This window comes from Lissotriton vulgaris, chromosome 2_1 (assembly GCF_964263255.1).
Source record: "Lissotriton vulgaris chromosome 2_1, aLisVul1.2, whole genome shotgun sequence".
Classification (NCBI taxonomy): Eukaryota; Metazoa; Chordata; class Amphibia; order Caudata; family Salamandridae; genus Lissotriton; species Lissotriton vulgaris.
The window spans coordinates 814,547,785-814,575,746 of NC_141687.1; the positions used below are offsets into that span (position 1 = coordinate 814,547,785).

Here is a 27,962-nt window from a genome sequence, read left to right on the forward strand (position 1 = left end):
CACTAAGGAATCCACAATGGGCCCGCCACCAACCACCAGGTCACACAGTCACAAGCGGCACTCACAAGAGCTACATTGTCATTTTCACTCAAATGTCTGAAGTCAGCATCCTGTGCCCCAAAGGTGACCCCTCCGTAGTCACTGGGATATTCTTGACGAATCTGGCAGCCGACTTTCGATCCATAAAGTAGTGAGTCTTTCCCAAATGGTGTATGCACAGTTTGGCTGAGTAAATCAGAGAGTATTTGGCATCCGTTTGTTGGAACGAGTGCTTGACTGGCAGAAATATCCTTTTAGCGACCTGCACAGCAATCGTAAAATTGGGGACAAGGGAGATATCATTACCTTTTAATGGACTGGCTGCTGATCTCTTGCCAGTCAATAAGCTGTATCCCTGTCTCTATAGTTCAACAGCTATTATTGAATGGGCCGGTGCACCTGGAGGAGGCAGATATCCAAGTGATCTACTGGCCGGTTCCACAATCAGCATGGCAGAAAGTACGTCATCGAAGAGGGCTCAGAGCATCGCCTCAACATAGTCTTCCATGTGACCCATCGCCATCAATTCTGGTGCTCCCAGAATATGTAAATTATTCCTCCTCAAGCGGGCCTCCAGGTCCTCATTCTTGTTACGGATGACAGCTAGCATCTTTTCCATCTGGAGTAGCTTCTCCCCAGCCACAGAGTGCCCATCTTCCGCGCCTGATGTACGACGCTCGAGTTGATCTATGCATTCGTCGTGATTATCAACTTTTCCTTTGAGGCGGTCAAATCTGTCTGACAAGAGATCTATTTTAGTAACAATAGCAGTCAGACTCTGCTTGAGGCCTAGGAACATAGCACAGGTGTCTAGCTCCAGAATCAAGCTCTCTCCATCGCCAGGACTCAGCTGGTGTTTATCAGGAGATAAATCTGTCATTCGCGTCTGCCTACAATTTCGAAAGGAGAGCTTGGACTGTCTCGCGTCGGTTTTCCCTATCATGCATCAGGTGTAGTGCAGCAAACTGCAGCATAGTGAGAAGGGTGAACGTAGCTGCAAGCTTTTCAGCCAATTGCTGCTGCAATCAGGTCCCGCCTCTCCCCCAGAAAGGTGCAGTAGGGTGGCACGATCAGACCACAGTCACCGCAGTATGACAATTGTGTAGATCAGGCATCCTCCTCAGTTACAGTCCAGCAAGCACTGCTGGTGGTATCACAGTGGACTACCGCAGCAGGAAGGGAGCCTCTTCAACAGCGTCCAGGCCCTGCCACACCTCGGTTCTCCCGTCCCTGAGGTCACAAGCAGCATGGAGCTCACCAATGGGCCACCACAATTTACCAGGAGCTTTTATCAGGGACACTATGTCAGATAAAGAAATGTGGAAAGCTCTGCCAGTTCCACTCATGCGGGCACCTCAAGGTCCAATCAAGGCCACACATTAAGAGTTTTTCTGTGTGTGCGAAGCGTGCAAACCCAGAAGCACCATGCAGTTGCAAAGATTTCCCTGCAGTCAGCTCATGCACTTACACAAAGGAAGGAGATGAATAATCAAAAACAGTTCAAGGAGAAAACTAGAAGAAAAGACAGTCTGAGACATATCAGAAAGGGACATTTTTGGGAAAGAGAATATGAGGTATATGTCTCAGCTGCCACAAGCAGGGCATGTCATATCTCCAATACAATGAGCAAATGTGGCACAACTGGTAGCGTGCACGCTACAGAAAAATATATCATGAACTAGGGATGGCAAAAATCCTTGTGCTGGTCCTGGATGGTGGAGGCTATTTATTCAGTAAATATTGTCCTTTCTGTCGCGATTTGTCCTTTGGCGCCGAGAAACCTACGGGTAGTTGTGCGCCCTACAAATTAAATTTAATAATAATAATAAGTAAGATAGACGGGGGTATGAGAGACATAGATGGGGCGAAAGAATGAGGAAAGAGTGACAGAGGTATGTACAATAGATTCAATTGAGATAGAAGGGGGAGAGAGAGTCAGGTGTCAATAATGAGTGTGAAAGAGTTCAGGGTAAGAGAAAAGGGTGAAAACCATATGAAGATGAAATGAAAAAAATGGAAAGAGAATGAATGAGATAGAAATGTAAGCCAAAGAGTTGCAATGAGAGTGAGAACAACAGAAGGAGACGAGGAAAAAGGTAGGAAAGAAAAGAATAACTAGTGGTAGAAGATGAATGGAGAGAGCTAGCAAGAGAAAAGTAATAACTAATGTAGAAAGGGGGATACAGAGACATACGATGCAACAGTAGGGGCAATGGTAGGCCATCGTAGGAGGGAAAAAGAGAGGTGTGGTGCTTTTTTTGTTTTGCCATTTTTCACACCACAAGCACGGAAGCTCTCTGCATTGGTAAAGCAAGCGCAAACCCTTTGACTAATGGGCATGTGAATGGCAGAAGTTGAATTTAAATAAAGTGACCAAAGCAGGACTACAGGATATGACAAAAGAGTTACAACAGTGACAGTAGTTCGAGCGACAGCAGTTGGCCTTTAAGGATTCTGATGTGAAATATCACCTTAGTGAGAATGATGTCAGAACTTGCATATTCGCTCGCTCATCTTCCTATACATTCCTTTCAGTGAGATAAGCACCGTCTCCAGAGATCTGTTACCAATATGTCACTCATACCTTAACTGTGCATGTTCTGTGAGCAACAAAAGCTGGTCCTAGTGTGTTCTGCTGGACCTAGTCTGCAGGGAATGGAAGTTTGCACTTACTGCTTTCTGTGAGATAGGGAAGCTTACTTTGCTAATGCTTTGCTATACCTGGTCTACAAAGAAGCAAAGTTTGCACCACTCCTGATTGTATGCGTCCTGTGATGGGGAAAGCTTGCTGATGCTATAGCTGTACATGTCCTCGGATGGACAGAAGCAGCTTACACGTTGGTTGTTTGCACTGCTGTTACCCCATCTGTGACCTGGAAAATGCTGCATTCGCAGAAACGCATAACTCCAGTGGTGCTGATTATAGTTATGGTGACAACTGTCAAGACTTCTGGAGCTGTATTACATACAGTGCCCCAGTGGCTCAACAAGCGTTTGCACCATTTTTTTTGCAATCTCGGATCACTGTAGTATTATAGAAGGGACAGCAGAAGCCTGTGCTGCCCTTCTAAAATACTGATAATGCCGAGAGGGCATGGCCCCCATGCAAATTAGGGTATCACTTTGCCTTTGCGCCTGTGCCCTATTACGGACGTGGGTGCAAGGGCAAACAGGCTCTTAGGAGGCGTACTGATTGTGTGCCAATAAGTGGTAGCGCACTATCAATGTGCGCAGAGGGAAGCCCTCTGGAAGAGCGGAAAAGAGTATAAGGACCCCCCAGGAATCCCCCTGCAAGCAGTTGCAGTCATCTTGTAAGCAGCCACTCAGTCTTTCACTGAATGCACTGTCCCAGGGCTGCATTCATGGATAATAGGGTCTATTCTGGTCTGCACCACGAGTAGCTTTTGAAAGGTACGCCATGGTGTAATCTGGCACAGTGCACTTTATGTATAATGCGGGAAATGCAGCAGTATCATGATGGCTCAGGGCGGAGCCTGGTAACTGCTTATTTTCATGTAGGTTTTTAAAGTTCAACATATAATTGGGAATTTCTCCAAGTTAATGCAGACGTGAAACAGAACTAGCCAGAAACAGTGACCAGAGGTTGCCTTTCTCTGGTTCTGACGTGTTCTGTCTAAAGTTCATGAATGAGTTCTGAGAAATTTTGAGTGATATGTTTGAAACTTAGACACTGTAAGCGCAAAAAAAATGTGGCTCTGCTCAGAGACATCATGCAAAATTAAATGTTGTTCCTGACTTTCTGCCTTTGCAATCAAGTGTTAAACAGCAAAGTGGGTGAGAGGGCAGAACCAGCCTTTCAAACATAAATGGCAGATTCTCTCTGCTAATAGGCTCAGTGGGGTTAACACTATTTGGATAAAAAAAAGAGAATATTAAAAATATATTTACCTATACAGTGTGAGCAGCAGCATCTAAACTGTCTGAAGAGACACTGAGAAAAAACTTGTGGCACCCCTCTTTCTGATCCCATACTTGCTCTGGAGGTTGGTGTGATTTAGGTGGAGCTCGGGAAACAGGCCCCGCCTAGAACGTGTCCAGCACATGCTGCAGTCCCCACAAGGGTTGCCATTGGCAATCATTCGTGGCACTGACAAACAGTCTAGGACCAGCAATAGTGAACAGTCCTCAGACACAAGGGCCATGTTTACCAGTGGTCCCTTGGCACCGGATCCAGAAGATTCAACAATATTACTCCAGTTCTAAAACTGTTGACTTAGCTCTCCCTGGAAGCACAATTCCAGCTGAAGATGCCCTGCATGACACACAAGGCCCTGCACCATAACACTCCAGTGTACCTGGTTAAGAAACTCGAACTGTTTGGTGGTAGTCACTCCCTAGGAAGCGGCAACTCTCTAATGATGAAACCTCAGAAGTTCAACAAAAAAGAAAACGTACAACTGCTCATTCTCCGGTCTAGCCCCAAGAATTTGGAATGTACGGCTTCCTTCACTCAGGTCTAACCCCTCGAAATTCTCCTGAAAAGAATTAAAAATGCACCTGCTGAATAAATTACTTCAAAAGTAGACCTGAAGCCACTCAGCTTTACTACTTTCTGGGGCCCATCTGGTGCTTAAATATGTGGATTGAGTGTTATATTGTATATGTTTTGATGACTGCTTATTCCTTTAGCATTTAGCCCTTGTATGTGTATCTTACCTGTTGTTTGTACAGCGCTCTGATACCCTAACGGGTCATGTTTGCACTATATAAAACTTCAAATAAACTGGTCAGGTGTGAAAGCGCACCATTTTTTAGCTACCTCTTTGCAATCTGAAATATTGCCTCGGAATTAGATGGGTGCTTTCTTCCAGTGTATGAGTTCAACTAAATATTTTGGGGGTAGTTACCCATATCTACTGCGGAGCAGGTGGTTTGACATTCAATGAGAACGATTTTATCTTAATCCCTGCAAAACTATGGTTTGTAAGATGAGAGCACTGGAAAGTAAACTGCACTCTGAGACGCATAGGGGAAGAATAAGGAAGGGATATAAAATAAATGGAATTGCATCTCATCTAGAGCTACAATACAACTAATGTACTTTAAAAAGTCTCCAGGCTTAAAGTCTACTTGAAGAGTTGCAAATATCAATATCCACACAAATCTTCATATCTTGTTGAGTGTATAATATTCTAGAGCTACCTGTGTGTGCTTTTCCTCATGTCAGTGTTAAACTGTACACACAAAATAATACAAGAATCAAGCTTTTTTAAAATGTTCTTTGTGAACTGCAGGAACTAAACGGACTAAATAAACGTAAAAAATGTATATAAAAAAATAGAAATTCAGATTAAATGTTTTTCATTGTTTTATAAATAAAAAGTGTCACAAAATACAATAAATCACATAGCGAGTGTCATCTTCTTTAAATCCAGTAGGCAAAGAAGTTCAACATTGCTTATAGGGCTTCCTTTATTATAATTCATCGTGCTGATAGACATTGTATTCCTTGGCGGAAATGAAACCATCTTCGTCATGGTCATTCTTCTGGAATATATCTTGTAGAATCTTGTCATGGAGAGATTGGTCGCGTGGTTTGCCGTCTCGCAGAAATTCTTCTGTCAGGTAGTGATTTAACTGCAAAGAAGAATATCAAAGATCATTTTGGTTGGACACGAAATGAGAGAACCCTCCCCAAGAAAGAAATAAGATGCGGATTGTTTTATTGAGCAGCAATATGTACTGTGATGTTCCACCTCCTGAAGTACTCAAAATCAAATGGTATTATTAAGAGGTAAGCAGCGGTGGGACATCCAACAAAAACAGAGGATATTCCCAATCATCTGCCTCTGCCTTCTCTACCTCATGCCCAGTGTGGGAACATGCGGTGTTTTTGATGCCAGAGCTGCTGTTGGCTTCATCATCTGGAACACCCTGTTACTGGACCTGGCATCACTGGAAATAGTGTCCTTGTTGTCTGACAACACCTTGTAGACCATGCCAATGTCAGTCAGAAAAATGTTTTAAATTTCCCCCATGTGATTGCAGAACACCCTCAGTGAGTGTGGCATGTTATTTACAGCAGACCTATCATTACTGATAATTATTTGCCAGAAATGGCACCTGCAATGTCTCCTGGAGCCACTTTGGCGGATATCTTTAAATTAGAATGTACAGGTGCGGATGGTGTGTCATCAGGTCTGTCTCCATCACAGTAGCAGATGAAATGAGACCCAAATTCGCAGAGCACAACGTACAGTAAAGAATTTCAGCATTCATTTATGTTTCAGCATTTTTGATATCAGACACAAGAGACTGACCATTCTATTTAGCGACCACAAAGGAAGCACAGTAGAGCTAAGCCAGGCTCATTTTAAGAGGTTCGATTCACAAAGAAATTGTTATAGTCAGAAATATAAGCGTGATATGTTTTCTACAGAGATCTGCGTACATTTCTGGCTTTACGGGGAGTCTAACAAATCCCAGAGAGTACACATAGAAATCTACACATAAAATGTCCATGTATCTGCATTCTCCTCTACAATCACTCCATATTTACTTGTGTGGATTGTCTGGAGGATAGAAGAAAAATAAAGAGTAAGACTTAAATATGTGCATTGCTACACTGTTTTAGTTCAATACGTTTTTGGTAAACCAATTTATAATATACATCACATCAAGTAAAAACCAATAGTAACTGTACAACAAGGTGCAGCAAGGTATTGTCAGATATACATACCTACATTTATCAAGTAGGTGCAGCCGCGGCCCTTGCAGGTAAGAGCGGTGGGGCAGGGTTGGGGGGAATTCGACAGATGACTACATGGTGAAATTAAATAAATGAATAATTTTCCCTCCTCGTCGTCTGTGGAAATCACCCCCACCCGGCCACCCCGCTCTTACCTGCACGGGCCGCGGCTGAGTAGGTGTAGCTAACCTACATGGCACAGTTGTACTAATACCTCATGCCTATGACCGTCGTGTAGTCACGTATAAGGGGTTCTCAATAAACTATTCCATGGTACTACACCCTCAGGCCTGGAATATTACTTTGCTTCCGATTTTGCATCTAGTTCTGCTTTCATTGTGAGAATGCTTGGAGTTTCAGTTGCCCTTCAGTTCTGAGAGAAGTCTCTCTTACTTATAATCAGCCCAAATCCCCAAACGCACTCATGTACATATTCAAGCCCGGATCATCCAAGATATTAAGAAGTGTCTGTTGAGAATTAAGGAAATTTGGGGTGCCCACAACCAGATAAATAACTTTTGCTGGTGCCTCCCAGAAGACATTAGGAGCCTTACCGATCCACAATGTATGTACGAAGTCTGCTTCACCTTCCTGACATCTCGTACAAGTCAGGAGGGATCTCCTCCCATTTGCTCGAGCCTTTCCTGGTGAAGTATAAGAGTGGAGGCATTTAAATTAAGTTTATGCTGAGTGGAGATGGCAATCTCTCTAGGAGCCATTAAGTTAGTCTGCCACTCACTTTCGTCCAAGGGACCAAGTTCTGACTCCAAAGCCACTCTGGGGGTTGGAAATATGCCAGACGTGTGTATTACCAATGTCTTGTAGATTTGTAAAGTTCTTTTGTTAGGTAATTCAGACATGGTTAGCTTCACCTCCACCAAATTAAAGTAAAAAGGGTCTCTGGTTGGGAGGTAGGGTGTTAATGCATGACGGAGTAGTAAAGAATGAAAAAACTAAGATCTATAGAGGCATTTAACTGCACCGCCTCTGGGCTTCTCAGCAGAGCTTTTGGCACCGGAACTCATTTTTTTTTTTACAAACTAAAAACTGCTTAGAAGCCCAGTTTTACTCTAAATGGTCACCAAGGAATGAGGCATTAGATGCAGACAAATAACTGGTCTATATTGCAGATTTAACAGATAGTACTAGTTCTGTAGAAAAGCAAGTGCACACCAAGACCTCTTTCAAGGCATGTGCATAGTTTGTTGGAGAGTGAGGCGCTGATATCGTGCTGAATGGTTGGAGCAAACTCTAAACCACATCTGATTTGAACCACAGATGGATTTAAAGACAAAAAGCCTCCTGATTTCCAAGAGAAGACTTTTCGGACTGTATTGATTTTCTTCCTGTGAGTCAAATTACAATTAATTCTTAAGAATGTGCAGTTCCTTCCAAAAGTTTAAAGGTCATAGATAAATACAATTTAAATAGAATGAATCATTTTCCTCTTTTAACAGAATTATTAACAATACGGTACCTCATTTCGTGAAAGTTTTTGGTCCATGTCCAAGTCTATGCTTTTAAATGCTTCCACACTTCGTGGTCCTTTGCTGACAGCAAAAAGTTCAATCTCAAAAATCAATGTAGCATTTGGTGGAATTTTGCCTAAAATGAGGAGTACAAAAAAGATAAAACTTAAATAAAGGGCACAAAAAACATGTATACATGAATAACACTATTATAAAGATGAAAAACCTACATTTGGTAACCTTCATTCTGCTAAATGACATAGCTCTTGCACATTTCTTGTACGAACCGGAACATTATTCTAAATTCCTATTTCACTGGTGCTTGGAGTCGCCACACATCATTGTTTCCGGAGTCAAAGAGACTGGAAGTGAATGAATTATATATGATACACAGATTCAGCAAGTAACATCAGTTCGGCCCATTTTCTTTGCCAACTATCGTAGGCTATAGCGGCATAGGCAGAACGAATAAAAATACATAATGAAGAATCATTCTGAAGGGGAAAGTCGAGAGGGCAACAAGGAGTCTCCAGGAACTATGCTATCTACCAAAAAGAATATTAGAAAAGTAAGTAAATTGTTCTTCTAAAGCATGGGTAATCGCCAACATTTGCCCAGGGGCCAAAAAAGTATGGCCTGTGGGGTGTCTCGCACATATGCTAGCAGGGTGGCGGTAGGGCAGAGGTCTTCAAACTTTTGAAGGTTGAGCCCCCCAGTTGAATTTTTTTAAATGTCGGGCCCCCCCACCACCTGACAGAAAATTCTGGAATCTGGTAAACTACATAATCGACCGCAACCTGCATATCCCGGGCCATATGCAGCAAATAATGTTCAAAACAATGAGTGTCTCCTCCTTCTCCATGAATTCTCTCACTACCACTCACCAACAATGCACCTCATCTCTCTATTTCACCTTTCTGGTAAATATATAATTTTTTTATAGTGCTACTCTTATTTTCATCATACTCAGGGGCATATGTACAACCCCCTATAGAAACCACACCGTCACTTTTTACGACGTAGTGGCGATAGGGGCATTGCCGTATTTACAAGGCAGAGTTAAGCCACTTAACTTGGCTTAACGCTGCTTTGTAAATAAGGCCCCCTTTCATGCTATGCTTAGTGTGAAAGGGCGGGCAGTGGGTGTTGCGGTGGGCGTTCCACTGCAACAGGCACTGATTTTGATGCTGCGCCCTATTTAAAAGGGCAGCGTTAAATTGAGGCAGCGTTAAAATTAAGAAGAGGGAAACCCTGGTCTTAAGCTGGTGAAACTAGGAGAAATGCAGTATTTCTCCTCATTTTTGCTCCATCCATGTGTGCTGCCTTGTGCACATTTATATATATACATATATATATACATATATACATATATATACATATATATATATATATACACATATATATATACATATATATATATATATATATATATATATATATATATATATATATATTCGCACAATTCTTTGTTGGCGCCGCGGCGGCAGCAAAAAACCCCACACACCAGGTATAGTCCAAAGTAATTTATTACCTACTGGCGGTCGCCAGTAGGTATATATAGTTAGGATTTTTTTGAATAGGGATTTCTGAAAATTCTATGTTGAATAACTTTGGCGTTGACAGACGGAATTGGCTGAGATTTTCAGGAAAATGACACATTTTGTTTCTGAGCGTCCCCTGAAAGTTTGGGGGGGTCGAGAAAAAAGGGGGGTTCTAAAACGTGTTTTTAACATTGAGTTTTCCATAGGGCGGTTGGACTCACTTTTAGCTCGAACGGCTGAATGGATTTCCACAAAACTTGGTAAAATTGTAGGGACTGGTAGCCCGATGTGCCTTTGCTATATCTCAAGATATATGCTCCAGTGGTTTTTACGAAAATTAACTTTGAAAAATATATATTGGGCTACATTGGGCTATATATATGTTAGAGCCCAAATGTAGCCCAATGTAGCCCAATGTAGCCCAAAGATGGCCACCAGAGACAAAAAAAACTAAATGTAGCCCAAATATCAGCCAGATGTATCCCAACTATAGCCCAGTGACAGAATGTCCAGAGTGTTCTAAAGAACAACTAGAGCGCTAACAGTCTTACATATGACAAAAGTATGGCACACCTGAAGTCATCTTGATTGAAATAAAGTGTTAACACTTAAAACATTTAATTTGCAAAGGAACAAAATGAGGGGTTTCATTTTGCCATAGAAATGCTATGCTGGCGGTCGCCAGTAGGAATATATAGTTAGGATTTTTTTGAATAGGGATTTCTGAAAATTCTATGTTGAATAACTTTGGCGTTGATGGACGGAATTGGCTGAAATTTTCAGGAAAATGGCACATTTTGTTTCTGAGCGTCCCCTGAAAGTTTGGGGGGGGGGTTTCGTCAAGCGGGGGCCGAGAAAAAAGGGGGTCCCAAAACGTGTTTTTAACATTGAGTTTTCCATAGGGCGGTTGGACTCACTTTTAGCTCGAACGGCTGAATGGATTTCTATGAAACTTGGCAAAATTGTAGAGACTGTTTGCCCGATGTGCCTTTGCTAGGTCTCACGATATGTGCTCCAGTGGATTTTGAGAAATTAACGTTCAAAAAAATATATATATCTGTGACAGCGGTCCGGTTAGCGCCCCGGTTCGCGTACCAGACGCGTAACGGAACTTCGTGAGTAGAAGCGGATTGGCTCTCCGGTGACTCTCAACATTCTAAACAGTCCGGAGCGGCCACCATCTTGTCTCTCGGTAGGATCGAGAGACAAGAGGTGGAAATAAACGAAGGGGGAAATGAATGAAAGGGGCAAGGTAGACTCCTCCTGACCCCCTAGGATTGATGTGGGGGCTATTAAAGGGCCCCGCGGGGCAAAAAAATAAAATTATTTTTTTTTCGATTTTTCGCGGTGGAAGCGCTACCCGGTACGCGAACAGGGTAGCCCACCGGTAGCGTAACAGGAGTCCGCCATCTTGTGTTTCGGACGAATTTAGTCACAAGATGGAGGATAAACAATGTTGGGAATGGATATAAGGGGCTACGGGAGACATATCCTGACCCCCTAGGTTTTCTGAGGGTGGCTGAGGAGGCCCATATATGTAAAAAAAACTAAAACTTTTTTTTTCAAATTTTCGCACGGTTAGCGCCCGGTCCGCGCACCGGGTAGCGTTCCGTAAAGCGTAACAAGGGGAAAACTAAGGGAAATAGTAGAATAATATTTTAGAGTGCTTTGAGGTAGGGTAGCTCTGAATAGAGCTGTTGTGTGGGTGATGTAAGTACCAACATGTAGGTACCAATGAAGAATCTAAAATTCAATGTACACCGTCTCCTTTGTAGATATTTTGTATGTTCTAATATGGGTTATTTAAATGTAAATGTGTGGAAAAGCACTTCATGCTTTAAAGCAATTGTATTTTTGAACTGATTGTTCTTTCCTCTTAGTCCTTCTCTTTATTTTTTTTCCCCACACTCTTCTTCAGCTTGATAGTTGATAAATTCGTTCCCTCAAAAAATGTATATACATAAAAAAATTATATTAAATACATATGAAATATATTTTTCCTTTAAAAGAAGAATACATTTTACAGCTTTTGATATTTGCTATTAAAAAACCATTGAAATTCACTTTAAAAACCATAGGTTATAGACCATATATAGTTAGGAATTAGCATTTACAAAACCTTGAAAATTCACTGAAAAAACCATAGGTTATAGACCATATATAGTTAGGAATTAGCATTTACAAAACCTTATTTTACTCACACAAAACCATTGAAATTCGCATATATAGTTAGTTGCACTAACTATATATCGCGCACCCGCAATCCACTGCTGATCATGTCCCATATTACATCATTCATGACATGGTCAGTGACATCACTGATGACATCACTGATGACATCTCAAATGACATCACTGATGACGTCACTGATGACAACATCCAGTGACTGTATGTTTCTGTAAAGTTAAAATATGTCTTACATATTGAAGAATGAGTGGATGTATAAGTGTCTGGATGAAGGATTTAGTAGGTGCATGACTGACTGTATGAGTGAGTGATTAAATGTGTCTCACTGAGTGCATGAGTTAGTGACTAAACTGTCTTAATTTGTGCATCATTATGTCTGTTGTTCTGTAAACTGCTGCATGTGTTGATCAGTAGCTATATGAGTAACTATATGGGTTATTGATTGGTTGCCCAAGTATTTGTATGGGAGACTTAGTGTGTGTGTGGGTGGCTGGGAGGTGTATGACTCTGTGCATAGATGTGTGAGCAGTTGATTCATTAGATGTATGGGTTCAAAAGTGCATGTGGAAACAGCTGTATGGGCGGTTGACTGTGTGCATGAGTGTATTGGTGAGTGAATGGATATCTCAGTGCTACATGTCAAAGTAAGTACATATGTAAAACACAGTAATTGTGAGAGTTGACATATATAAATAACTGAGCCAGTGAATGTGTGAGTGGCTGTATGGATCATTGTGAACTTGTATCAGGGATTGTATAAGAGAGTAAATATGGGTTAGTATATGTTTGAATAAGTAAGGTGTGTATAACTGTATAGTTGAGGAAATGGAGGTGTGATTGATTCTTTGCATGACTGACTAGGTGTGTGAGTAACTCCATGGATGAGTGACAGTCTGTGAGTGTCTGTTTACACTGAGTGTATCTAAGGTTATATTAGAGTCTGAAGAGGTTCATCGTATTATCACATGAATGATGTCTTCAGTGATGTGATCAGTAATGTCAAATGAGATGTCATCAGTGATGTCATTTGAGATGTCATCAGTGATGTCTTGACATTAGTTGTCTTGACTATGGTAATGCCCTGTACCATGGCCTGAATGGGGATTTACTGGCAAAGCTGCAGATTCTGCAGAATACTGCCGCCAGACTAGTGTTGGACATGCCACATAGGACGGCTTCTTCGACGTGTCTGGAAAACTTGCACTGGCTTCCCGTCCAGCAAAGAAGCCAATTTAAGATCTTGAGCTTGGCCCACAATGCACTATACAGTAAAGGGCCTCGCTACCTTAAAAAAAAACTTACTTGGTATGTTCCGAAAAGACCTTTAAGGTCTGGCAATAAGTTTCTGCTGACACAACCCCGTGTGCGTTCTTCCAGGTACGGCCAACGCTCGTTCTCCTACCTTGCCCCCACACTCTGGAACAAACTGCCTACTCACTTACTTTCCATCGTGGAGCACCAGAAATTCCGTAAAGCACTGAAAACCTGGCTTTTCCCAAGTAGGACCCCCTGTGCTGTTTAATCTCTTTTTTCTTCTGTTTGTCATCTTCTTTCCGGTTCCTTGCGCCTTGAGACCTTACGGTGATAAGTTGCACTATATAAGAAACTCTGACATTGACATTGACATTGATGTCATCAGTGATGTCACTGACCATGTCATGAATGATGTAATATGTGACATGATCAGCAGTGGATTGCGGGTGCGCGATATATAGTTAGTGCAACTAACTATATATGCGAATTTCAATGGTTTTGTGTGAGTAAAATAAGGTTTTGTAAATGCTAATTCCTAACTATATATGGTCTGTAACCTATGGTTTTTTTCAGTGAATATATATATATATTCACTGAAAAAAACACAGATTTCAGGGACGTTATAGTTAGTTGAGCTAACTATAACTCGCACCCCAGCAATGCACTGCTGATGAGGTCAAATATTACATTACTTCTGACATGGTCAGTGACATCAATGATGACATCCCAAATGACATCACTGATGACATCATCCTGTGAGTGTTTCTAAAACGTTTAAGAATGTCATATATATATACTCCAAGGTGTATTCGAAGAATGAGTGGATGTATGAGTCTCTATAGATGATTTGTTGGGTGCGAGACCGACTGTATAAGTGAGTGATTAAACGTGTCTTAGTGAATATATGGGTGAGTGAATAATCTGTGTAAATGTGTGTATCATACTGTCAGTTGGTGTATAAGTGGCTGCATGGGTTGGTGAGTTGGCACAAGAGTGTCTATATGGGTTATTCATTCGTTTTCTGAGGATCTGTATGGGTGCCTGAGTATTAGTGTGGGTGGGTGAGGAGCTGTGTGACTCCCTGCATACATGTATGAGTGGGTGAATCCCTGGGTGGATTGTGTTCATGATTGCGCCTGTGAGGGACAGTATGGTTGAGTGAGTGTGCGTATGGATTTTTTGGTGAGTGTATGGATGTCTCAGTGGCATATGGGTGAGTAACTGCATATGTGAAAGGCAGTGTAGTGAATGTTGGAGCATATAAGTGACTGTGTGAGTGAGTGAGTGAGTGAGTGAGTGAGTGAGTGAGTGAGTGAGTGAGTGAGTGAGTGAGTGAGTGAGTGAGTGAGTGAGTGATTGGGAGAGTAGCTATATGGGTGAGTGTGTGCTTGTGTGAGTGATTTTAGTCGAGAGTAAGTATGTGTTACTATCTGTATGAATAAGTGAGATGGTGTGTGTATAATTGTATAGGTGAGTAAATGGCAGTATGAATGATTCTTTGGGTGAATGACTAGGTGTTTGATTAACTATGGGTGAGTGGCAGTGTGTGAGTGTCTGTATAGGTGTATTAGTGCATATATCAGTGGCTGCATTGATGAGTGACTGTGTGTATGAGTGACTGTATGGGTGAGTGGATGCGTGTGTAGACCTATGAATCAGTGAGTGGGTATGTAGTAACTGGAATTGGTGTGTCTATGGTTTTGAGAATGGTAGTCTATATTTTAGAGTAGGTGTATGAAAAGTTACATTAGGGTGTGAGGAGGTGCATCAGATATTAAGTGGATGATGTCATCAGTGATGTCACTGACCAAGTCATGAGTAATGTAATATGTGGCGTCATCAGCAGTGCATTGAGGGGGCGCGAGTTATAGTTGGCTCAACTAACTATAACGGACGAATTTATCTGGTTTTGTACAAGTGAATTGTCCAACTAACTATAACGTTCCTGAAACCTGTGTTTTTTTCAGTGAATTTCTAAGGTTTTTTTAAATGCTAATTTCTAACTATAACGTCTGTTAGACCTGGCATTTCTTGGCGTGGTACCCCTGACTTTTTGCCTCTACCTCCTCTATTTTTGATGATGTGATGGATTTCGTTTTGCTGGCTTAGATGCTTTGGGCACTTTGCCACTGCTGATCAGTGTCAAAGTGCAAGTGCTCCCTGTTTAAAGTGTTATGTTAATTAGTTGTCCATAAGTGGTATGTTTGTTTTACTAGTAAAGTCCTTAGTAAAGTGCATTATGTGTACCAGGGCTGGCAATGCAAATGCTACTAGTGAGCCTGCAGCACTAATTGTGCCACCCACACAAGTAGCGCTAAAAAGAGATCTCAGGCCTGCCACTACAGTGCCTGCGCGCAATTTGTTAACTGCTTTGTTGACCTGACAAGTGCACCTACGTGCCAAGCCTTACCTTCCCTTTTTATGCACATCAGACACCCCTATGTTAGGCCCAAGATAACTCCCTGGGCAGGGTGCAGCGTGTGTGAACGTTAGGACATGTACTGAGGTGTGTACCATGTCCTGACAGTGAAATAATGCCAAATTCGTTTTTCACTGTTGCAAAGCCATCTTGCCCATAGGAAAGAATTGGGAATGCTGTGTCACATGTTTACAGCATATCTTCCCATAGGCATAAGATGGAGAAATGGAGTTTAGTGTGCCTGAATCATCATTTAATAACACATCTTTTGGTGAAGGTGGTTTTTAAATTGAGTGCTTAGAAACCACGTTTTTAGAAGTGTCTGGTTTCTTGTCTTAAACCATCCTGTGTGCCTCTGTTTGTGTATTGACCATCTGGGTTTGTGACAGGGTCTGGGGGGTGTCCTGACTTCAGAGAGGGTTAGGTGAGACAGCAACAGGCTGGCCTGCATTTGATGTGAGGGGGAGGATAGTTCCCCTTGATGTGAAGAGGGCTGTGTTGCTGCCACAAGGCTCCACCTCCTGTCTGGGACCCAGACCAGCACTATCAAAGGAAAAGGGTGTGCACTGGCAGGAAGACACCCCGGTCTGGTTTGGACTGGGGTCAGAGCCCCCTGAATACAAAGACTTCAAAGGCATTTAGAGGTAGAATTGTGAGAGCTGAAACCTCTGAACTCAAGACTGAAAAAGGTTTGAACCTACTTGGTGATCAAGAGGAACCTCTTCCAAAGAAGAACAGCTGAAGAGACTGAAGAGAAGGACTGCCCTTGCTGTGTGTTCTGGGACTGGCCTGCAGTTTGCTGATTTCTATCGTTTGGTCTCATCGTATTTCTTTTGATAAAGATACCGCTATTTTTATAAAAACCAGTGTGGTGTCCATTTGTGGTGTTATCACTGTGTTACTGGGAGTGTGGTTGCAAATACTTTACACATTACCTTGCAGATAATCCTGGCTGCTCGTGCCAAACTACCGGGGGGGGGGTGAGCAGGGGTTATCTAAAAGGCCGTCCCTCCTTTCCCTGACTAGTAGCTAGGGTCCCTATTTGGACTAAGGTACCTACCTCAGCCAACTTGAGACCCCCAGTTCTAACAACGTCCCTGAAACCTAAGGCTTTTCCAGTGAATTTCTAAGGGTTTTTAAATGCTAATTACTAACTATAACATCCCTGAAACTTATAGTTCTTTCAGTGAATTTCTAAGGTTTATTAAATGCTAATTTGTAACTATAACTTAGTAGTTGCATTTGCAGAGTGGTGCAGAAAGGGGGCTGGGCCTCCGTCTAGCTCTCAGGAATCCTGTTGTTTAGGGCTTACAAGAGGTAAGGGGGGTAGTTGGCCCCCAAGGACGTCCTTGGGGGCCAACTACCCCTTCATTACATCCAGTAAATCTTTTTAAATGTTGTTTCAAAAGTGGCATAGTTAGACAGGCAGGGATCTTCTGTGGCTACTAATGAGGTCACCCATGATAGCGCTGGTCCTGACAGTGCACTGATTAAATACCTAACTTTGACTTGGCCCTGAGAGAAGTGGGCAGGACGACAGGCAGACAAGACAATCAAAGAGTCCAAGAACTCTCTTAGCTTATTAGGGTCTCTCTTTTCTTCCCTCAGAAATGATTTTCCGCGCCTTAAAACAGGCAAGATTGGACAGATTAGTTGTGATTTCTTGAATTACCAAATTAAATTCTGCCATGTTTTTAGGCCATTTCAAATACTTGGTAAAAGCTTCCATGTTAGTAGATAAAGCAACTACTGTAAGTGAAATTATTTAACCATAAAATACAATCAGGCCCTTTTTCTTAATCTTTACCCAATTACCCCTCGTTTAGTGCACCTCTTAGTCCCCCAAATTAGAGGCAGTCCTTTTCTGAGCATTCGGGTAATGATTTAGTGAAGAGCTCTTCTATATATTTTTCAGGATCACTGCCCGTACTCCTCCCTTGCATCCAACAAACTGGAGATTCCACTGTCTCTGCAGAGTCTCACAAACGCCACACTTGACCTACGAAAGATGGTATGTCCTCAGTTAATGTTAGATCTTGGACCTTCTTGCACTCCATTATGACCAGAAGAAGGGCTGGGCTAGTTTGGAAATCCACACTAACAAAGAACACTTTTGCAAAAATGGATTTGCTGTTGTAAATGTATTCTTTTAACGTCACATTACATTATATAAATATGAACTTTTTACAGTTTAAATCTCTTTATTGAAATTACAGAGAAAATAAAACAACAGGACCACCAAATTACTTCAGGCTCCTCGATACAACTCCAGTTCAGGAAAGACAGTCTTGCTTGAAGTTTGCTAGGAGTTGGTCAGCAAAACATGTCCTGTAAAATACCCCAACACAAATCAACAAGGCCCCCACCACCCCCCCACCCCTCTGTCCACAAATCAAAAGGACGATCCCCAAAGGGGAAAAGGGGAAGATAGAAGAAAACAAATCAGCAGGGCTTGGCCCTCCGTTTGCGTGCAGGGTCACTTAGTTCTGGGATTGGTGTGTCCGCCAACCGTAGGAGGCATAGATATCTTGGGCACCTCAGCTCACAAAACTCCCCAGTAAGTAGTGTCAGGAATGGCCGCCATAGGTCTGGAAATTCCTCCCCTCTACCAGCTAGCACAAGTGACAACTTCTCCATGCCGAGCACCATCCACAACCTTGAGAGGTTCTCCAGTGGGCTAGGATGTTTTGTGTGGCTGCCCCTAGCGCTATAGTAATAAGACGGCCCCTCCATGATTTCAATGGATACATCAAGGTGTTGGGCAACCCCAGTAGGACAGAGGATGGGAACCGGGTGATTTGGGTATCCAAATGTGAGTCTATGTCATCCAGAATCGCGCTCCAGTACCCCTGCAGTCTGTCGCAACTCCACAGCAAGTGTTCTAACGTACCCAATTCCCCTCACCCTCTCCAGCAGCGGTCGCTAATGAGGGGATCGAATTGGTGAAGTTGTTCGGGTGTGTGGTACCAGTACGTAATCACTTTGGTTAGGGTTTCAGTGAGGCCTGCATGATATGCGGAATGTCTAGCTCTGTGGTAAATGCAGCGCCATTCCTTCGGAGTGAGGGTCCTCCCTATTTCCCGCTCCCACCGACATCTGCCAGCTTTGTATGTATAAAAGTTAGTGACAAGAAGGTGTTGATATAGATCGGAGATCAGTTTTTTGTCAGATTTGCGCGTGACCAGCCACTTCTCATATGAGGTGAGATGACGCTGCGCCCCTGGCCTGACCTATGGATGGAGCACCCAGTGACGCACCTGCATGCATGGGAGCCTATCCCCCTCCGGAATGCCATATTCCTCCCTCAGCTGGTGGAATGGAAGAAATCCGTCCAAATTAAAGAGGTGCCCTAGGGACCTGCACGGGGAGTGTCGCCAGGCTACAGATGCCTTGGGGTCAAGACCTGGGTGAAGTCGGGATTAGATAACAGGGGGGTCATGGGCGAGGGGAAAGAGGTTAACTCGTGTTTGGTGGCGACCCGATCCCACACCTCCATAACCGTGCCAATAATATGGGATGCATATAAGTTAGGCGACCGATGGTGCTTTGGAAGGAAGGGGATCACCTGCAATGGCATGCCCGCCACTGCCTGGTCTTGGAAGAGCCAGTTTTTGCCGTATTCCAGTTGGTGCCATTCCACTAGGTATCGGAGCTGCGCCGCATAGAGTTGCAGATCGGGTACTTCCACTCCACCGTGCTTGGGCGGGAGAACCGTGATGACCTGCTTAAAGCGTGGGCGACGGCCTTGCCATATGAAACGTGCCAGTTCAGACTGTGTCTGCTGGATCCAGCCTGACGGAGGGCGCAAGGGAAGTGTCTGGTATAGATATAGTATCTGCGGTAGGAGTGTCATCTTGGTGGCCGCTATTCTTCCCTGCCAGAAAAGGGAATGGCGTTTCCATCTCCGGAGTTCTCCACGGAGCTGCGCGCGGAGTCTGGAATAGTTCGCTGCAACGGTATCTGGGATGGTGGGACCCAAAAGGACACCCATGTATGGGACCGTGGTGTTGGACCACTGTAGAGAGTGTTCCTCCGGGATCTCAGTCAGCGTCTCTGCCGGCAGGGAGATATTGAGGGCGACGCATTTATCTGTGTTAATTTTGAACCCGGACGCAAGTGCAAAGTCGTGTGTTTCGATAAAAAGAGCTCGAAGCGATTGGACGGGGTCGGTGAGGGAAAGTAAAATGTCATGCGCATATAAGCTAATCTTGTGCGTATCACCAACGAATTTAATCCCTTGGATGAGATCATGTTGCCGAATCCTTTGGGCTAACGGCTCCATGTAAAGAGCAAATAAGATAGGGGAGAGGGGGCACCCCTGCCGGGTCCCTCTGCCAATCGGAAAGCGCGAGGACATGTACCCGTTGACTCGTACCATCGCCTTAGGCAGCCTGTAGCAATTCAGGACACGGGTACAGAGCACGTCCCCGAGCCCAAAACGCTGCAGGACCTGTTCAAGATAGGGCCAGTGGACCCTATCAAAGGCCTTTTCGGCATCTATTGCAAATAGCATGCAGTCATGCGGCGTGCGCGATCCAGCTTCAATGAGCTGGAGAACCCGTCTGGTGTTGTCACTTGTTTGAAGTTGCGGTATAAAACGAGCCTGGTCCGGTTCCACTAGTTTCGACATATAGGGTGCTAGTTGCAAGAATACCTGTGTACAGCTTAAAATCGATAACGTCTTGTAAAAGACCGCCGGGTACCCGTCTGGGCCAGGGGATTTCCCGAGTTTCAAGCGTGAGATGGCTGACACCACCTCTTCCAAGCTGATGTCCCTGTCTAGGAATGCTGCCTGGGCTGCATTCAGGGAGGGAATGTGTAAGCCCTCTAGATACGTCTGACCCGCCTGAGTATCAAGGGAGTCACCTGCATAGAGGGTTTCATAGAACGCTCCAAAGGCCTCCGCTATCTCCCGGTCATCTGAGACCAAGTCTCCGCGGGCAGTATAGACATTCTGCACCTCGTTTCTCTGGTGCTGCTCGCGCAGTTTGTTCGCCAGCAGGCGTCCGCATCTGTCCCCCCCTGTGTAATAGGCATGGAGGATGCGGAGGGCCGCATATTCCGCCTTGTCTTGGTCTAAGGCTGCCAACATTTTCCTCTCAGCGCACAACTGGCGCCACGCCCGCGCAGCTCCTGTGCGCTGGTGCATTTACTCCAGTTCGGCCACCCTCTGTGTAATCTCGGCCCTCTTCTGTGCTCTCTCTTTGTTATCGGCTGTGGCGACAGAAATAAATTTGCCCCGTAATACAGCTTTAAGGGCGGCCCACTGCGTTGCCCGCGAAGTCTCGGTGTTATCATTGTGTGTTAAGAAGTGTGTGATGGCAAATCCGCTCTACCGTGGATGGAGTATGCAAGAGGGAGTCCCAAAGACACCAGTGTAGCTGCGATGGCAGTGCGGCTGGCAGTGAGAAAGTGGCCACTACCGGGGAATGATCTGACAGTGACGCCGGCAGGATGTCTATCGCGTGCGCCCGCGATGCCAATGAGGAGGATCACAGGAAGTAGTTGAGCCTGGCATAGGTCTTATGGGCTCCAGAATAGTAAGTGTATGCTGTACTGCCTGGGTGTAAGTGTCTCCACAGGTCAGTGAGGCCTAGGTCCAGAAGGTGCGCGTGCCCATCCTTGGAAAGGGCCCCCACCTGACCCGACCTCAGGCTGGAACGATCCGTTATGTTATGGAAGACTAGGTTGAGATCACCCCCCAACAGTAATTGTCGCTCAGTATTGGCTGTGGCGGCCGCTAAAGCTTTCTGAAGGAAGACTTCCTGCCCCTCGTTGGGGGTGTAGATAGAACCCACCATTAGCATCTGGCCCGCGAGAAGGAACCGATATACCAGCAGCCACACTTTAATCTCTGCCTCATGGTGGAGGGCTTTGCCCGGGAATGATCTGGACACCAGTATTGCCACCCCCCCGCCGTTTTCTTGGAAGAGAACGAGAACAGTTGCGTGGGGAAGGCACAGGACTTGAGGCGGTGCTGGTCTTTCGGAAGCAAGTGGGTTTCCTGGAGGAGGCATAGATCTGCTGAGGAGTGCCCTAGGAGGGATAGGATGGCGCGCCTTTTGATAGGGTTGTTCAGCCCTCGCACATTAAGGGAAAGAATCTTGAGCCGTGTGTGTGTCATCATCTCTTGGTCAAGGACGCCAGTGCTCTGTGTAGCGTGTGGGGAGGAAGACAGAAAAATAAAATGTGGACAGAAGGGTACCCCCCAAAACGAACCCCACCCTGAAACACCCCAAGTCTCCCACCCCAACTTGGAGGACATCCCCAACCCCTACCACCCCCCCCTCTCACCCCAACAAGAAACATCCCATGGCAAGTCATAGTCCCAGACCTGCCCAGGTACAGTTCAGGTCTGTGGTAGTCGTACAATGAGGTGCGCATGGCTGTGGCGACCCAAGTTGCCCCCCACTCGAATCCCCATAAGACCCGCTTGTTACCAGTGCAATGTCATAACCCCTTCTCTCGCTGCATCAGTTCAGCGACTCTGTGTCCTTGGATACTTCCTGGACCGCCTGGGCCTGTTCCTGCGCCACTGTTTCTAGGTCTGGTTTAAGGTGCATCTTGGGCGAATGTCTGCAACCTACTCGTTGCCAACCTCCGCGTGAGGGTTGCGGTGTTCTCTCCTGCAAAGATTGAGGCGGTGCCTCATGTGTCAGTTGATCCTCCTCACAATCAATGCCCAGCAGGGCACACGTGTCCTGCAGCGACCTGAGTTGATGTAAGGCCCCATTCCACTTAAAGATCAGCCTAAAGGGGTGTCCCCAAGAATAGGGGACTCCCTTGTCCCACAGGAACGACGTGGATCTCCTGAAGGAATTCCTTTTATGTAGGGTAATAGCTAAGAGGTCCTGGAATAGCGCCACCGGACGACCATGGTGGTGGAGAGGCTGTTTCTGGTGAGCCGCCCTCAGAATTCGCTCTTTAAGTGGAAAGTCCGGTAGGTAGGCTAGGATGTTGGGTGGGGGGGCAGGCGCGCGGTGCATCAGACCTACTCTGTGCACCCTGTCGATACGTATCTCAAAGTCATCCATTTCTCCTAAAATCTCCCGGAACAGGCCCTGGAGGTAGCGGGTGATGTTGTCTCCTTCCTCTTTGGATGGCACTCCCCGTACCCTTATGTTGTTCCTCCTGGAGCGATTTTCGAGGTCCTCCGTGTATACCTGCAGGTCCACTTGTTGTTCACGAAGGCGGAGGACCTCTTGCTGCAAGTGCTCCATCTCCGCGCTCCGGTTTTGTTCCGTATCCTCCATTACTGCCACGCGTTCCCCCAAGCCGTCAACGTCGCGGCGCAGTTCACAGTGCTCCCCTGCCATATCTTGTTCAAGTGTCATGAAGTCCTCCCGTAGGGAGTTAAACAGGGACTCTAGAAAGGATTTAGTGAAGGGGGCTCCTCCGTCTTCCTGGCCAGCGACGTCTTTTGCTGCTGCGGGGAGGGAGGTCCCTTCTCTCCCTTGGGGGCGCTCTTGGCCAGCATGTCTGTAATGGTGCGACCTCCTAAGCGCCCTGTATTGGCCATACTGTGTTGCCTGGGCTGATCCGGGGTGGCCCGTGATGTTTGATGTCTCAGGGAAGGGTGAGACGCACCCCGTTGTTTGCGGGCCCTGCAGAGATGCAGGGACTGCATGTCAACGCCTGTACTGCCTGGCTGTCCGCCCCTCCTAATCAGCGCCAGACGATCCCCGGTGTCGAATTCACTGTGCTGGGGGGTGCGTTGTGCGGGGCCCCTTCCAAACTCCACTCACCGGCCAGCAGTATCGACCAGGGTCTCTTCCCCACTGTTCATTCAGGACTGGTCTGGTGCAGGGCTCCGTGCAACCCCGGCACTCGGTCTTCTCACCAGGGAAGCGATGTTGGTGCCAGCCCAGCACCTCCGTCCTCTCTGCCCCTCTCCAGTCCCCTTGGCCTCTGGCTCTCTCGCACCGGCCGGTGCGGTCGGATGGTTGGCCTGTCCCACGGGCGTGTCGCAATAGGGCCCCCTTGCTGAGCCAAGTCTGTCACCCTTCTTTCCAGCCAGTGGATGACTCGTGGGCTAACCGGTCGATGTGGGCCCCACAGCCTGGGGCTCAATTTCCAGCCTGCCCCACCGCAGTAGATCGCTCCCACGAGGTGGCGGGGTCTGTAGTTGACAGCTGTCCCTGAGCTCCGGAGTGTGCAGGGTTCTCTGAGCGGTGACCTCCCAGTGCTGCAGCGAGCCGGCTCCTTCTCTGCTGGGGGGGGATCTGGAGGGGCCGAGCGCGCCCGCCCGTTATAGGCCCCACAGCCGGGGCCTTGATTTTCGCGTCTTCAAAGCCGGGTGTACAGGCTGGCAGGGCCTGTTCCCTCCGCCTCACTCCTGCTCGGCGGACGCGGTCGGCACACGCAGTCTCCCCAACCTTCCAGTCGTGGTGTCACAGGATGCCGGTCCCCTCCCTGTTCTCAGGAATTCTTGTGGGGCCCGAGCGTATCTGCGTGGTGTAGGCCCCAGATCCGGGGCCTCAACTTTCAGGCCTCCCCGGGTGAGCGCGCACGCCGGCGCAGGCTGTTCTGTCTGCCTCTCACCTCTCTCTGCGGCCGCCGACGCGGCTCACTCTTGCACCGGTCCTCTAATCGCAGTCCCCCACCAAGCATCTCAGGTGTCAGGCGTGTGGGAGCTGTACACTGCCGGGGCCTGCTGCCAATTATCTTGCCGTTCCGGCCGCCAACTTCTGCCGCACTCGTCAGCGTCTACTCTGCGGTGGGGGACGGGAGGCACAGCAGGCTGGCACCGCAACCAGTGCCTCTCCAAGCACGCGGGCACCAGCGGCACTGTCGCTGCCAGATTCGGTGCCCACTGTCACAGGGGTTGTCGCTTTTAGGGGCCTTACGGGGGTCCGGGCTGGGGAGCTTCACCACTACACGTCTGCTCCGGTTGCCATATTGGCCACGCCCCTAAATATGAACTTTGTAAATAAATGTTGCATCATGCATATGATCTATAGCATTTTAAGTGTGGAGTATGCATTTTGAGACTGTGTGAAACATCACACTTAGAGTTATTGGGCTTTCAGTGGTCACCAATACCTGCCATCTCACATGTGAGGACCACAGATTTATAAACATATTCCAAGCATTTTAAACTGAGAGGCGTGAAGTGTTGCTACAGTGCTTTTGGATGTACTTCATTAACATCTGTCTGAAGCTTCTGAGATTTGACTTCCTCTGGAACCAAGGATTCTGCTTGAAATCTTATGCTGATGACAGGTTTATTTGCAAGTCAACGGACCCTATGAGAGTTGCATCAGAGTGCCTGAGGGCCGGATCTGTTGTCAAAGAGTAAGGGAGTTGGTGGTCTGATGCTGAATGATTTAAGGTCATCAATACAGATTGGCTGGATTTGAAGTGGAGAGATATTGGAGCCAGAACTAATAATTCTGGATAGTATTTATCCACCTATATTTGACCATCATGAGTTTAAGTCCACAGAATGAAGATTAGCCTATGAGACCCGGAATCACCTGTTCTTTGCAGAAGACCTTTTTCACATGCCTGGCTTGGTGGTAGGAATGGGACTGGTTGATCTGGTGATGTGACATTTGTTTACGTGGTGGATGAATACTGATGTATCTACGATGGGACACTAGTTAATCTAGGGTGTCACGCTGGTTAATAAAGGAGTGCATCTATTAGTTATCTAGTGATGCAAGACTGTTTTTTCTAACAGTGAACCAGTAGTATATCTTATGGTGAGACACTGGTATATCCTATGGTGAGACACCAGTATATTTTATGGTGAGATACCAGTATATCTTATGGTGGGACGCTGGTTTATCTTTTGGTGGGACACCGGTATATCTTATGGTGAGCCACCAGGATATTTTATGGTGGGACATTGGTCTATCTTGTGGTGAGACACCGGTATATCTTATGGTGAGACATCAGTATATCTTGTGGTGAGACACCGGTATATCTTTTACACAGGTTTATCTTGTAGTGGGACTGGTGTATCTCGCAGTGAGACAGTGGTACATCTTGTGGTGAGACACTGATATGTCTTGTGGTGAGACACCAGTATATCTTGTGATGGGCCACTAGTTTATCTATTGGTGGGACACTGGTTTATCCTATAGGGGGACATTGGATTTAGCTTTTGGTGGGACACTGGTATGAAAATAAAGCTTCTACAGCTTATACAGTCATTTATTTTCTGACCAACGTGGTTGCTTTCCATTTGTTGCAGAGACAAAAATTAAAGTTCTAGCAACGCCATTACAAAAAGAAAATCCCTCAAAAACCTCAAAACGGTGGTTTCACAAGAAAAATCCTGAATTATACAAGGAAACATTTCACCAGTGAACGCATTTCACCAGTAAGCGCTGCGAGGCCTCCGGGTAGTTACGAGCTATATAAGTGCAATTTTTCATTTCATTTCAGTGAAAAACAGAAAATCTATAATTTTTTGCACGGGTGAATTTAAAAATAATAATTTGGATGCTTATGTCACAAGCACCGGAGGCTGAAGCAGTAGAGACCCTGCAACTAGATACATGTAGCCACAGCATGACATAGCAAACATTTGGGGTAAACTCGATATTCATGCACAATAATGTGAAAGTATCTTTTACCTAAACCATGTATTCCGTATGCTAACGTGGACGGTATTGTCACTTTTCTTTTCTCGCCGGGACACATATCCATCATTGAAATGTCGAGTCCTTTAATTACTTGTCCAACACCGAGAACAAACCACTTAGGATGACCATCCTGTTCAGACCGACTAAAAAACAGAAACAGATGTAAGATATAACAAGGAAGGAATACTCAAATAAATCGCATACAGTTGTACAAAAGATGCATAATGTAAAACCGTTTTTTTTTTAACAAACACACCCATCAATTGCAAAAAGTACCTATGTGCACTACTAGGTAGGGGTGTTCACATCTGAGTCAATAACTGCTGAAGAAAATGCCACATATAAAGAAATTCCTATCGCAAATTAAGGCACCACATAAAAGTCCATATTTATAGGTCCAGCCAGAAGTCTCACTGCCAGGGTCTCACTATCCGATCCATCTAACATGAAAGGAGGCTGAAATAGCACATTATTGTACTTCTCCTGGCAACCGTGAGGTTGTGGTCAACCAGGCAATAGTGCCACCTTTATGTTAATCATTTTGTACCCTGAAGCATACCTTTATCAAAACCTGGTGGCAGAGATTGTTTGTGGTGTTCACCTACTGTGGTGCAGTTGCATCCCTTATCCTGCGTATGTTTCTGGGTATTGGCACACCTAGTACTAACTAGCCGCCTCTACCCCCTACCTAGCATTATGGGAATTCCAAGTGGCCTCTGGGTTTTGCAAATGGTTGTTAGGGTTTCACCAGTCATACTACCCGCTCCCGCTCAGCGTCCCTGTGCAAGATGCTTAACATGTACGCAGCCAGACTGTGGGGCAGCCGTGGGCAGAGATCTGCGCACCCTGTTCGGATTTTACCGATTTAAAAAAATCCCCTAGGGGGTCAGGGTGCTTCTACCCTGCCCTCTTTTTGCGTTTTGCGCATTTTTTATTAGGTTTCTTGTGCCTCGGTTCTACCGAGGCACACAATGACTGCCAACACTTCCTGATTTGGAGTGTTGACAGCCAATTAGAATACAGTTTGTGCTCGGCAGGGTGCGCTTAGGGTGCGCGGATCCACCGCGGCCATAGATATATATGTAATTTTGATTTTGATTTTCTCAAGAACTACTGAACGGATTTACACCATTTAACCAAAAGGCACGACTCTGAACCATGGTCTACCTTTCTGCCAAATTTGGTGTAATTCCGTTCAGTAGTTCGGGCTGTAGCCGCAACTAAAGATCCCTATGGAAAATTGCAAGGGGAAAACACATTTTGGGACCCCCCCTTTTTTCTCAGCCCCCGCTTGACGAATCACCCCGACTGGCAAATCTAGACTTACCTATTTGTATCTACCTTCTTAATATTTTGGTCCTCGCTATTTTTGACACAATACTTCTTAAACACCAGTGCTTAATTTGCAAAAAAGGAAGTGCCAGGGCCTTTGTCAGGAGTCCACTTTCACTTGCATCGCTCGTTGCTGCTGTCAGTGCTGCTAATTACAATATCAACACAGCTACTATCTATCGCACTCCTACAAATGTGACAATTCGGACTATTCCAGGCCCCCAAATCTATAAGAATGGCTTTGGCGGCAGATATTAGTAATTTTTAATGTATGTTGAATTAATAAACTGTTGTGCTAGTCTCCAACGTGGAAGACTGTCATACGTGCTGGTATTGCCAATTAAGCGAGAGGGTCCTGAGCACCAGAAACCAGCGGCTCAAATTAAGCACAGGTCCATACAATAGATTTGTTTCAAATAT

General features: G+C 45.5%; 1 protein-coding gene across 1 annotated transcript in view; it reads right to left on the reverse strand.

Moving 5' to 3' along the window:
- Window positions 1–5,350: 5,350 nt before the first annotated feature.
- FKBP7 (FKBP prolyl isomerase 7) overlaps window positions 5,351–27,962 on the reverse strand; it is a 71,016-nt gene continuing 48,404 nt past the window's right edge. Inside the window, exons 2-4 of the mRNA XM_086958702.1 lie at window positions 26,202–26,353; window positions 8,226–8,353; window positions 5,351–5,637 (exon numbers count right to left, since the gene is read on the reverse strand). Of these exons, the coding sequence (XP_086814828.1) occupies window positions 5,476–5,637; window positions 8,226–8,353; window positions 26,202–26,353 (442 nt within the window). The 3' untranslated portion in view covers window positions 5,351–5,475. The remainder of the gene's footprint in view (window positions 5,638–8,225; window positions 8,354–26,201; window positions 26,354–27,962) is intronic.